Here is a 12,169-nt window from a genome sequence, read left to right on the forward strand (position 1 = left end):
GTGTTGGAGCAATTTATGCTGTAATTACAACCTCCCCAGGAGCATCCGCTTTAAAAAGGAAAATGTTATCCTTATTGGTTAATTCCAAAAATGGAGCAGGAACCCTCTACAAATAGTTTTTCTTGAAGCCCTTGTAGATGAGATGCTGGAATCATGGAATGAAGGATTATTATCAAGATATAGTGGTCAATGTGCTGTAATGTGTGTTGGATGTGACATGCCAGCATCAAGAAAACACTGTGGATTCTTGGTGAGTTTTTATACGTCAACCAATGTTATTTTCTTTCACTGCACTAGAAAAATCTTTTGTCAGTTGAAATGAAGATTATTATTGTTATTATATGTGACATGCCTCTTTCAAGGGCTTGTGAATGGCATATTTTTTTTAGATTAAATAAGAGTTTCTGCATAATAGTAAAATAGAAGGCCAGATAATTCTTATTTCTATGTTAGCAGGTTTATTCCAGGTAGTGTCACTTTTCTAGAAGACCTAATTTTACCAAATCCTGTCAGAAGGGACAAAATGGTATGCTAATTCACTGGACTCACTTTTGAAAACTAAATTTTGATTTAATTTTTAGGTAAGAATGCAACAAAGCCTGCAACAAGTGTGAAAAAGTCTTCCCATGTGACTTTATTTTGACCATTGATCACCTTACAAACGTAATATATGCCAAATTACATCTCTGCAATCTTTCAAGATAGATTTGTTAGATTTTTTTCATGAGCCCTATGGCTTTTTTGTACGGTATACTTAAATAGGAATTTATTTAAAGCATTCTCTTTTCACAGCTGAATATTGTATAGTGGGAAGACATGAACTAAAGTACTGTGAAGCAGTTCCACTCTTTTTCTTTATCATGGTATATACTGCTCCTTCATGTAAAGCACTCTCAAAGTTTTTAAGTTTAAACTTAAAACTGATGTAATCTTTCAATGTATACGAATAAATAAAATTAAGATTGTTTAGACAAACTTGTGATGTTTGATTTTGAATGAACTTCATCAGAGGATCTTGGAACTGGATCAGAGTTGAGGAAAAGAAAATCCTGTTTTATATCTATGGATACTATTAGGGGTCGATGAAACTTTTCCAGGAAATATTTGAATCAAAACAAAAGATGGAGGTGGGAAATGTTGAACCTTTTTCAGGATTTAAATTATCTATTTTGCTAAGAGACTCACTTTGGTAAAATAAATTATGTCTAAAAGGTTCCTTCACTTCTGTTTAGACATCAAAAGGAATAGCCCAATGTTAAATCGTTTTTTTTTTCAGGTCCGTGCACAAAAAAGATTACAGTGGCTTTGAATTGACCCAAGAAGTACTGACCCAAAGAAGAATTGGGATAAAACGCACAAATTCAAGGCACAGAGCACAGATGAGGCATACGAACAATCCCCGACTATTACCGAAAAGCGGCGTCGAGAGAGTTTATAGGGACACGATGACGGTTTTTTCTGAGTCTTCCCGATTTTTTATGCCATTTCTATGACAATAATAGATGCAATGCACAATTTGTTTCTTGGTACTTCGAAAAAAATGATAGAAATTTGGAAGGAAAGAAATTACCTAAACAAAAATAATGTTATCAAAATACAAAAGGAAGTTGACAATTTTGTTTGTTCGAATGACGTTGGAAAGTAAGATTGAAGATTTTAATTTCAATTCGTTTACCGCAGACGAGCTCAAAAACTGGACATTAATATTTTCTAATTTTTGTTTGATGGAAATATTGCCAAAAAAAGACTTCGAATGCTGGAAAATTTTTGTTGAAGCATCCTTGTTGTTGTGTAACCAGGCACTACCTGTTGCTGACATAGACAAAATCAATTCTCTTTTGTTCAAATTTTGCAAGTCATTCGAATCAATATATGGTAAAAATCGTGTACACAAAACATGCATATGCATTGTCATCTGGCAGACTGTATCGTTGATTTTGGTCCAGTGTATAGCTTTTGGTTGTTCAGTTTTGAAAGATACAATGGCATTTTAGGATCACAGCCTTCAAATAATAGAGGTATAGAAAAGTCAGTTGATGAGGCGTTTTGATTCAAATTTAGATGCATTGTGTTTGCCCTACCCGGACGTAATTAAGTGAACAATTTTTACCCATAAGGACAAAATTTCCCCGAAAAGATTCCAAGAGGTTCCATACAGCATGGATCCGATATGTCCATTGAACGCATTCTTTTGACATCGAAAAATACCAATGTCAAATTGGTTGATTGGTCTTCTTCAATTAATGTTGTAGAAAAACGTAAGCTTGTTGTTCATCATCTTAGCGAATCGGAAATTTGACATCTTACTGCAATGTACAACCATATATACCCGGAACAAAATGTATACGTTCATAGAGCTTGTTGGAAAACAAGCGAAGTTGTGGTTGATAATGTGTGTTTTGGATCTGACACGTCTCGTACACTACGCTCTTCACATATTATGGCTTTTTTGGTGTGGAAAGACGGAAAGTGTGTGATTTGATGGATGATACCCCTAGAACCAGGAAAAATTCTTTATTTAAAAACACGTTGCAAGTATTAATGGTCGCTTCAAGACCCACTTTTTCAAGAATCGATTGGTATTTGCCAACAAATATGAATTGAAAAATAAGTATGGAGTACCTGTATGTTTTTCGCGACTCTCTATTTGAATTGGGACATTCGGCGGCTGCATTTCATGCCAGTACAAAGAATTTTCTCTAAATTTGTATATACAAAAACACCATTAATAGTGCAAACTATATTGTGGTTATTCCTCGGTATCGGCATTTAAATATTAATTTTTTTATATATTTCATAGTGGAATACGGCAAGTTATAAGATTGAGATTAATCAAACAATTTCTATTTAAAAAAACTCAAACTATGCTTGAAAAATTCTCAATTTAAAGTCCCATTTTTAGCGTGTTTTCTACATTTTTAAAAATGTGTTTAGACTTATATCTTGATGCTTATTTAACCTCAAGTTTAAGAAGAACCCTTCAACCATTATTTATTTATCGAGGTTTTTAGTTTTGTGATATGTCAATATGATGTCTATGCAAAACTTGTTTATATACACCTTTTTGTAGGACCTTATTTTGGTTTTCTTTTCTTTTTTTAATTTCGGTAATTTCGGAAAGGTTGAAAAATTGTTTGAGTCTTTCTTTTCAAAAACCATAAGAAGTGTATGGTGGCCCATGAGTGTCATTCAAGATTAACCTTTGATTTTAAATTTTTTTTTCGTAATAGAATTTTAATTCAAAGTTAACTTCCTTTTAAAACGAAAAGCAAAGTTTGTTTTCAATGCAAAAGCAAAATACAAAGTGTATTTCATTTTCAAATTAAAACTTAAATCGCTTTTTTGCTTTTTTTTTTTGCATGATACGGATGGGCCGCCGCGTGGCCCATCGATGTCAATGAAATTTTCGGTGCCGTAAAATTAATGTGTTCTAACTTTAATAATGGTAGACTAATAGCGAAAAGACTTTTTGATAAATAACGAGATTGCTCACGGGAATTTTTTGCCCCGCATTCCGCGCGATCGTGTTTAATCGACCGCGCGTGTACGTTCTGTGAATTCTGTCTGCTGTATATTAGTCTAGCAAGCTAGACGACTAATTCATACATAGCCTGGGAATCCAAGCTCATAATTTTAGAAAAAACAAAAAATACCTCACCTCACAAAGTTCTAAAATTATAGAGCTTGGTGCAGGTAGATTAGTCTGACACAGAATGTTATAAACAGTCTGTGTGTGAACCCTTGTTGACAGAGTTTCTGAACTTTGGAAACCCAGGCAAACACACATAATCAACTTACCATAAAAACTCTTTCACAAGCTCTAAAGACTTTCAAAACTACTAAAAAACCACATCAAAACATCAGCCACATGTATTTAGACTTCCAGTCAACAGCCATTTTGTTTCTAAATGAATCTATGTTTTCATTTTCATTTGTTTTCCTTTTTTCTGCAAAGTCAGCTTTTTCCATAAATTATGCGCGCGCATCGAAAATATCAAAATGCGCGCGAAAGTACTGCTAAGTAATACGCCGAAAGCTGGCCAATCAGGCCGAACCTGCATTGCAGGGAAAAATGTCCCTGCAGGCGAGTTACCTGCACCAAGCGTTAAACCAGCAGCAAAAATATCATAAACTAGACTGTGAAAAAAGTTTAACGCTTGGATTCCCAGGCTAATTCATACATAGTAGAAATAAAGCAAAAAGTAATAAAGGGAACAATTTTAGTATACAAACTGAATCCCGTATTATTATTATTACATATTATTAGTATTGGTATTATTAGTATTACACGCATTATAAACGACTCCAGTCTAGCTGTATATGGGTACTGTATGCAAGAAAAAGCTCCTCTCCTCAGTCTTTTGAGACTTTAAACAGATTGGAGAGTGTACTAACCCCCCAGATGGAAATTCTACAGGGTTAACAGCCCGTTTGTTGCAGTCCCACTAAAGAGTCATGAAAATTCCCTGAAAATCTCGATGAGTGATCGGTGTACTTTTGCTGAAAAATGTGCCGTGGCTAGGTAGGAAATCATTTGTTTAAAAAGTTAATACCTTGACAGGGTAAATAAAATTATACAGATCATGGCAAATAAAATTATGGTACTATTAATCATTGTTCTTCTACATTGAAAGCTTGAGTGGCCGAGTGGATAAGGCGATGCGCTGGCAAGCACGGGAATGTTGTTTTTGAGAGTTCGAATCCTATACAGTGCGTTGAAGTTTGTGTTATTTTGTTAGCATTGGCCAAACTTTTTCTGGTTTTATGAGCTCTTATTGATATTTTTGAAAATTCCCGTTATCATTTTAAGAAACAAAAATTTTGACTACAGTCAGTATTTCAAAATGGATCAGGCTGGTTAGCAGAGGTAAGAGTAAAGAGTCAAGAGTCATGCCTTTCCCTTCTTCTCTTGAAAATCCAGTATTCCAAAACTTTCAACTAAAAAAAATGCATGAAAATCGACTTTCGTCTTTTCTATTATCTTACAATCACTTTTTTCAGATCACCACAAGTGAAAAAAAAGGAGAACTAAGTGCTAAAAAATGATTGACAGGTCTAACAAAGTGATTGACAGGTGCGGGTTTGCTCGGGCGGGTTAGAAATTCCCGTGAGCAATCTCGTTATTTATCACAATGTGCGAAAAGCTTAAGTAGCGATAAACCACGAGGAGCGAATTTTATGTACTACAGACTACAGACAGCTAGACGTGCTGTGTTGGGTAAAGTCTAATTTGATTTGATTGCTTGTGTTTTTTAATGTCTTGGAAAGAAGACTTAGCTCTAAAAGAGCAACTTGAAATTTATGTAAAACAAGGTTTCAAGAAAATTGAAATTTTAGACTTCGTCATCAGGGACTATGGATATCATTTTAAATCTGGCTCTTGTAGCCCCTCTACCTTGTCAAGGATGTTGAGACATTTTGAGATAACATATAGATTACTCTGTTCCTGCCGAAGCTGTTGAAGAAGTAGTACGACAGGAAATTAAAGGAGCAGGGAAAGATCTGGGATATCGAGCAATGACATTGAAAGTCAGGCAAAAACATGAACTGAAAGTTCCAAGAAACGTAGTGTATGCATGTATGGTCAATGTAGATTACGAAAATGTGAAAAAGAGAGCACTGAATCAAAATGGTAGAAAAAAGAGAGAAGGGCGATACACTACTGCGGGTGTTGATTCTTTGCTTTCGATTGATGGGCACGACAAGTTGATGGGTTACCAAAACTCGACGTTTCCCATTGCAGTGTATGGAATGCTAGACCAGGCTAGTAGGAAAATACTAATCCTCAGATGTTGGACGACCAATAGCAATCCTGACGTTGTCGGCCATTGGTACCTGGAATTGTTAAAGGAATCAAAAATCTTGCCTGGTAGTATGAGATGTGACCGTGGCACAGAAACTGGCAAATTGGTAACAATTCATGGTTATCTAAGAGCTCAAGTTGGAGATCTCACTGATCCTGTTGATTCAATCATATATGGCACTTCAACCACTAACCAGGTACTAGGGCTTGCCTGTGCCTGTACACGTTTTTTTATAGGCTTCAAAGAATAGGTCAAAAAATTAAGAACATGCTAAGAACATTTAGAGGCTTCAAGAGTAAGAAAGAAGAACATTTGTTTGTTTTTGATTATGTACACATGTTTCAATAAAAAGTAAAAAGGCTCTTAAGCCAGCTGACTTAATAAGTGAGGAAAATCACATTTCACGCCAATTAAGTCCCCCATGAGCAAACTTTTGAGACTTAAATTAATAGACTTAATTACTGTAAGAACATTTTAAGGCTTGAAATCAAAAAAGCTAAGAACATTGAAGGCTTCTTCGATTTTGAATGTTCTTATAAAAAAATGTGTATGTGGTATATCAGGCAGTTAGTCACACTAGGAAATCAAGCTTTCAGAAAAAACAACATCAGTCATCTACAGGATGTATTTGCAACAACAAGGATGAGAGTTACCTGAATCAAGTTCAAGATCCCAAAACAATCAATTTAAACTTGAAAACTTAAAATGAGACAAAATGACAGATTGCGAATTAGATGAGGGATGTCGACATTAGACAAACTTACGGTAGAGTGTGGACATGAAATTTAATCTTTTTTTATGAAGTTAACATGACTGTCAGCAGAGGTTGCATAGTTTGAACCCATAGTTTTTTCTTAAGGGGTGGGGTTGACACCTTCGGGGAAACCCAAGAAGGGGGGGTCGCAAATTTTCCAGAGGAAGGGGGAATCAGTCAAAAAAGGGGGGTAACCTTATCAAAAAACTTTTCTTTTTTTTAAGTTGAACTTAGGATAAAAAAGAATTTTGACACTATTAATATGTTTCCAGATTGAGAGGTGGTGGCGCGAACTTCATGAACGCTTGGAGAAAAACATCAAGAAGGACCTCAATGCTCTTCTTGCTGAAAATTTGTATAACCCACATGACCAAATTGATAGGTAATGTTATGTTTGAAACTTAAGTTTAACAAATTAAGTCAACGTGCATGAGACTGAAATATTAGATCATTTTTCTGTTATTGTTATTGCTTGTTCATATGTTTTTAATTTCTTTTTCAAGAGATCTCCTGGCATTCATCATGGTACCATGTGTTCAAAGAGAACTTGATGAATTTAAGGATATAGTCTGGAATACACATAGGATAAGACGTCAAAAGCATACTTTGCTACCAGATGGAATACCCAATCATATATATCAGTTTCCAGAAAAGTATGATTTACAACAGTGTGGTAAGACATTTAAACTTAGTCTAGTTTTTTAAACTATTGAGCTATAGAATGATCGAGTGCAGAAGAAGGTTAACAATGGTTACAAAAGTATAGGGAGATATGTCAGACATTGTATGTGGGGTCAGGGGTGGACCCATTCTGTACTTTAGAGGGCCTACTTCTCTCTTCTCTAATGCAATGAATTTTCTTTAATCTTATATTTAATTTATTAGGATTCCAATTAACAGAGGAGCAGATCACTGAGGTGGAAGCAGAGGCAGAGCTAGGCAATGGTATTAGTGATTTTTTAACTGAAGAAATGCGTGAAGCATGTGAGTCAGTTGTGCCATATCCTGGTGAAGTTCCATTCAACCATTTTAGAACTGCTTACCTACATTTAAGATCTACCTTAAAAGATAGATTGAACAATGAAAATTAGTAAATGATTATACTGTATAATCTGTATCTATGATTTTAATATCTTTATTTGTCTCAAAATGTAAATAATTTAAACTAGCTGTTGTCTAAGAATTTTTTAGTTTGTTTTATCGCATAAAAAATGAAAGAAAGTTGTTTGGTATACAACAATAAAATATAAATTTGGTTTCATTGTTTCTTGTTTTAAGTATTTGAAAACTGCAATCTAACTCCCCTTTAGTAATCAATCAATGAAATACATTTTTTGCTTACAGTACTTTCTTTTGGACATAGATAGCAAACCAGTTTCCTCCTTTAAAACAGTGAAAATAGCAAGATTATTAACATCATATTTATTGTTTTTCATTTTTAGACTAGATTATTGAAAAAGAAAATATAATAATAAAATGTCTGATCGTAAAAGAAGCAATCCGGACTGGGCAAAAATTGGTGCTGCTGCATCCAAAAAACGAACAAGCTCCAAACAACCTGCGAAAGGAAAATCACAACACTCAACCAAAATTGCAAAGATCCTGTCACGCGAAGAACTGCTTATTCAAAGACTGGGAGCAGAACTAACCGGAATAAGCAAACCCAAATATAGCACCATTGGGGCTAGAGAATTTGTACCGTATTTCCACAGTAGTGTCACAATCGAAGGTATAAAGGAGGCTTGCAACAAATTCTTTAAAGAAACAGACCCTGCCTTAAAGTATTTGGTTTGTGATGTTCTTGCTGGCGTCCACGGCCCCTCTTGCACTAGCATCGACCAAATTGATGTGTCTCTTATACATGTTCGTTTTATTCAAAAACCATTTTCACCAATAAGTTCGTCATTTCTGACAGACACCATCTACCCCGAAAGCAAATTTAGAAAAGAGCCAGAAAAATCGGTATCATTAATGATGAGAAAGAAATCGACCCTTGGTGATGATGACGATGTATCAAGCAAACCAACACCATCATTATCTCTCACTGCCATGATGAGAGTTGGTCGCAAGATCAATGCAGAGTCAACAAAGCATGCTTCTATAAGTGTTAAGTCGTTTAATTTAGTTGATATGAAGTGGACATCACACGGATCTTGTTCATTTCAAATTGATGAAAAGATTCTTGGTACTGGTGGATTTAGGAACGCGTACTCAGCAACAAGTCAAAATGGTATGTTTAAGAACAAAACGTGGGTGCTTAAGCGCTATAAAACTGAAGCTGAACAAAGTGTGGCTGAAAGGCAGCAAAGTCTTGAGGACCACACCAAAACAAGTGTTCAAATGGTCGCTTTATCGAACTACTTCTCCTCCAAACTAAAAGAACTAAATGACAATCTTCCCAAATTTACGTATGTGAAGATATTTTATGGGGAAATAAATGACAATGACAAGGAAAAAAAGGAATATGTTACTATCGAGGAGAAAATCGATGGCAGTTTTGTTAAGTATTTAAACAACGATGGGTGTTGTCGTGATAGTGATGATGAACTAACCAAACAAGCACAAAGTTTGGCTCATTTCTCCTTCGTCTTGTCACAAGAAAAGTTACTTCTCACTGATATACAAGGATGTGGGCTGAAGTTATCTGACCCAGAAATAGCTTCATCAGTATACCACCTCAACAAAGAGTCCCTTTTTTGTGTCGGAAACTTTTCAAGGAAGGCAATAAAGCGCTTTGGCATGACACACAATTGCAACAAGTATTGTGAAATGGCGGGTCTGCAAGCTTTAGATAAGGACCATTTCAATACATATGATGACCAAGTAGAACTTGCCGATGGCAGTGTTATTAAGTAATTTTAAATTTCGTTAGTTACTTTTGTTTATTATTGAGTGTCCTTTTTCTTTTTTGTTGTTGCTAATCTTGCAATCTTGCTGTTTTTTTTACTAACATGTACATAGTAGTGCCCCTTTGTTGAGAAAACTGTCAATGGGGGGGGGGGCAAGTGCTTTTTGAAAATTGAAAAGAGGACCCAACCTACTAAGACACTTTGATGTATCAAAAGCTAGAGGCTAGAGTCAAGGGTCTTTATCCTGTTGCTTACTGTGAAAAGATAGCTATTAAGTGTACTCAGCGCCGTAACCACCTTTAGTTAATTGATATTTGAGTATAGTGGGATATTTATCTTTTGTTCATTTTATTTCATGATGACGTGCACCATAGCATCCTAGGGAGTTAACATATAACAACGATGAGTTTTGAAACCTTTTTCTATGAAATTTGCAATGTAACATACTAACATTAAGTTTTATGTTTACATAACGTTGTAATTTCTTAATGTTTACCTATTTTCCTGGGTTTTATGTTTCGTTTCATTTACTTTGTTAAAATAGCTACAATTTAACATTTTTATCCGCTGTATATTTACCTTATTATGACTGTTTTTGAAAGAGTTTTTAACGTTGCGTTTATGGTTTATCTTCGAAGTCTGTCTTGTCCTTTTTAGTCCTTTGTACTTTTTAGATTTTGACCTTTTTATAAACTACCTAAACACATTACTATGGCGATTATTTCTCAAGGAATTCCAATCAAAGTTGACAGCTTCCAATAAAAGTGTCACAAAAATCCAACGAGAATTGATTACCTTAGCAACATCTTGAAAGAGAGGCAAGAGATGTCTGTGACGTAATTTATGAAAAAGTCTATACACGGTTTTCTTGCTATTTTCCATATGAGGAGATAAAGATCATCGCATCAACATTCTTGCACAGGTGGTCCATAATTGTGTGATAATGATAAACTAGATGTAACAAAATATCCCGCAGGGGGGAGGGGTACTAGGGTTGTGAGATGTGGGGATCAATTTTGGAGGAATTGAGCCAAGAATGAAAATAATACTAGGGTGGTTTTCGCTTTTGAAAACAATGAAACATATTGTTTAGAACAAAGAAAAATTGAGAATAACGCTCACCCCTCTGGCCGCAATTTAACCATGCTTAAAACGTATACTCTTAGGTGCCAAATAAACGGGCCCCCCGCTTGTTAATTTTTTGATTTTTTTCCAACCCCCCGGACGTTATTAGGACCCCCTCGTTTATTAATTTTTGAAAAAATTCCCAGCTCCCAAAAGGAAAGTTTCTTGTTTTACTCTAATAAGCTCTCTAATAGGGTTTTTAAAAGCGAGTTTAAAAGTCCATTTTCCAACCCCCCCCCCGGTACTTAGGTCCCCCCCCCCCCGTTTATTTGATCTGAAAAAACTTTCCAACCCTCCCGTTTATTCGAACCCCCCCCGTTTATTTGGCACCTAAAAGTATTATCTATTAGGCTTATTTGGTCTACAATAGAAAAAATAAAATAAGATAAAAATGACATCGTTGGGCCACGGGATGGACCAGCGATGTCATTCAATTTATTTTTAGAATGATTTCAACTTTACTTTTATTTTGAAATCGACTTCAACTTTACTTTTATTTTGAATTCGGAATTTACATTGTACTTCATTTTAAAAAATGATTTAATTTTTCTAATAATCTAAAGAAAATGTATATTTAATAGATGACACTCATGGGCCACCATAGAAGTGCTTTATGAACAACTCCAAAAAATAATTTTTTATTGTCTGACAAATTGCTTTTTGTTTTATTACCTCGTGTTGTGTGTGATCTTGTTTTCAAAAAATAGTCTACGTAAAGTCAATGTCTTCCTATGTGCTGGGTTAAAATAGCAACATAACCAATGTAATTTTTTAGTAGTTTCTAACCATTGGAAAGAGAGATGAATATTTTTCTCCCTGGTTGTATAATTAGTTCTTTACTATTTCATATTGCATCACTTTATCTAGAAATGTTATGGTTTTTTAAATTACTCGTTTGTAAATTTTACATTTTAGGGTCATAGAATTCAAGAGGTTTAACACTCGATTGAGTTATTTTGTAAAGACAAGCATTTTGGAAAACTTTTTTTCAATGCTGGAAATTTCGGATCCTTAGACTTTTTAAAATCATGGAAAGTTTGTATTTTTTTCTCTTTAAAGATTTTGGAAAATTCATCTTTCAGCTCTTTTTCAATGTTGGAAATTTCAGATCTTTAAACATTTTAAAATGATGGAAAAGTTCGTTTTTTATTTTTAGAAATTTCGGAAAAGTCATCTTTCAGCTCTTTTTCAATGTTGGAAATTCCGGATCATTAGACTTTTTAAAATCATGGAAAGTTCATCTTTTTTTCTCTTTAAAAATTTTGGAAAATTCATCTTTCAGGTCTTTTTCAATGTTGGAAATTTCAGATCTTAGGACTTTTTAAAGCCATGGAAAGTTCGTATTTTTTCTCTTCAAAAATTTTGGAAAACTCATCTTTCAGGTCTTTTTCAATGTTGGAAATTTCAGATCTTAGGACTTTTTAAAGCCATGGAAAGTTCGTATTTTTTCTCTTCAAAAATTTTGGAAAACTCATCTTTCAGCTCTTTTTCAATGCTGTAAATTTCAAATTTCCAAATCTCTGAAAAGATTACAAAATTTCAAATTTCAAATCTAGAAATATCGGTAAATATCAATTTTCTGAACTTTCAAAAAACTGAAAGCTCAGATTTTGAAATATTTGGAAACATGACTTTAA

At 34.5% G+C, this 12,169-nt stretch overlaps 1 protein-coding gene across 1 annotated transcript; it reads left to right on the forward strand.

Moving 5' to 3' along the window:
• The first annotated feature begins 5,121 nt into the window (after window positions 1–5,121).
• LOC136817837 (uncharacterized) lies at window positions 5,122–7,774 on the forward strand. The gene is made up of 4 exons (XM_067074170.1): window positions 5,122–6,000; window positions 6,831–6,940; window positions 7,062–7,231; window positions 7,444–7,774. Exons 1-4 carry the CDS (start codon window positions 5,518–5,520, stop codon window positions 7,647–7,649), a joined length of 969 nt encoding a protein of 322 aa, XP_066930271.1. The 5' UTR covers window positions 5,122–5,517; the 3' UTR covers window positions 7,650–7,774.
• Window positions 7,775–12,169: the final 4,395 nt, after the last annotated feature.

Source organism: Clytia hemisphaerica, unplaced genomic scaffold (genome assembly GCF_902728285.1).
Source record: "Clytia hemisphaerica strain Z4C2 unplaced genomic scaffold, Clytia hemisphaerica genome assembly, whole genome shotgun sequence".
Lineage (NCBI taxonomy): Eukaryota > Metazoa > Cnidaria > Hydrozoa > Leptothecata > Clytiidae > Clytia > Clytia hemisphaerica.

Bases quoted from the DNA above. Each gene is read 5' to 3' on its own strand.
- LOC136817837 (XM_067074170.1), top strand. From the start codon at position 5,518: ATGACATTGAAAGTCAGGCAAAAACATGAACTGAAAGTTCCAAGAAAC. The intron at 6,001-6,830 runs GTACTAGGGCTT...ATATGTTTCCAG, and splicing joins GCACTTCAACCACTAACCAG to ATTGAGAGGTGGTGGCGCGA. The intron at 7,232-7,443 runs GTAAGACATTTA...TTAATTTATTAG, and splicing joins GTATGATTTACAACAGTGTG to GATTCCAATTAACAGAGGAG.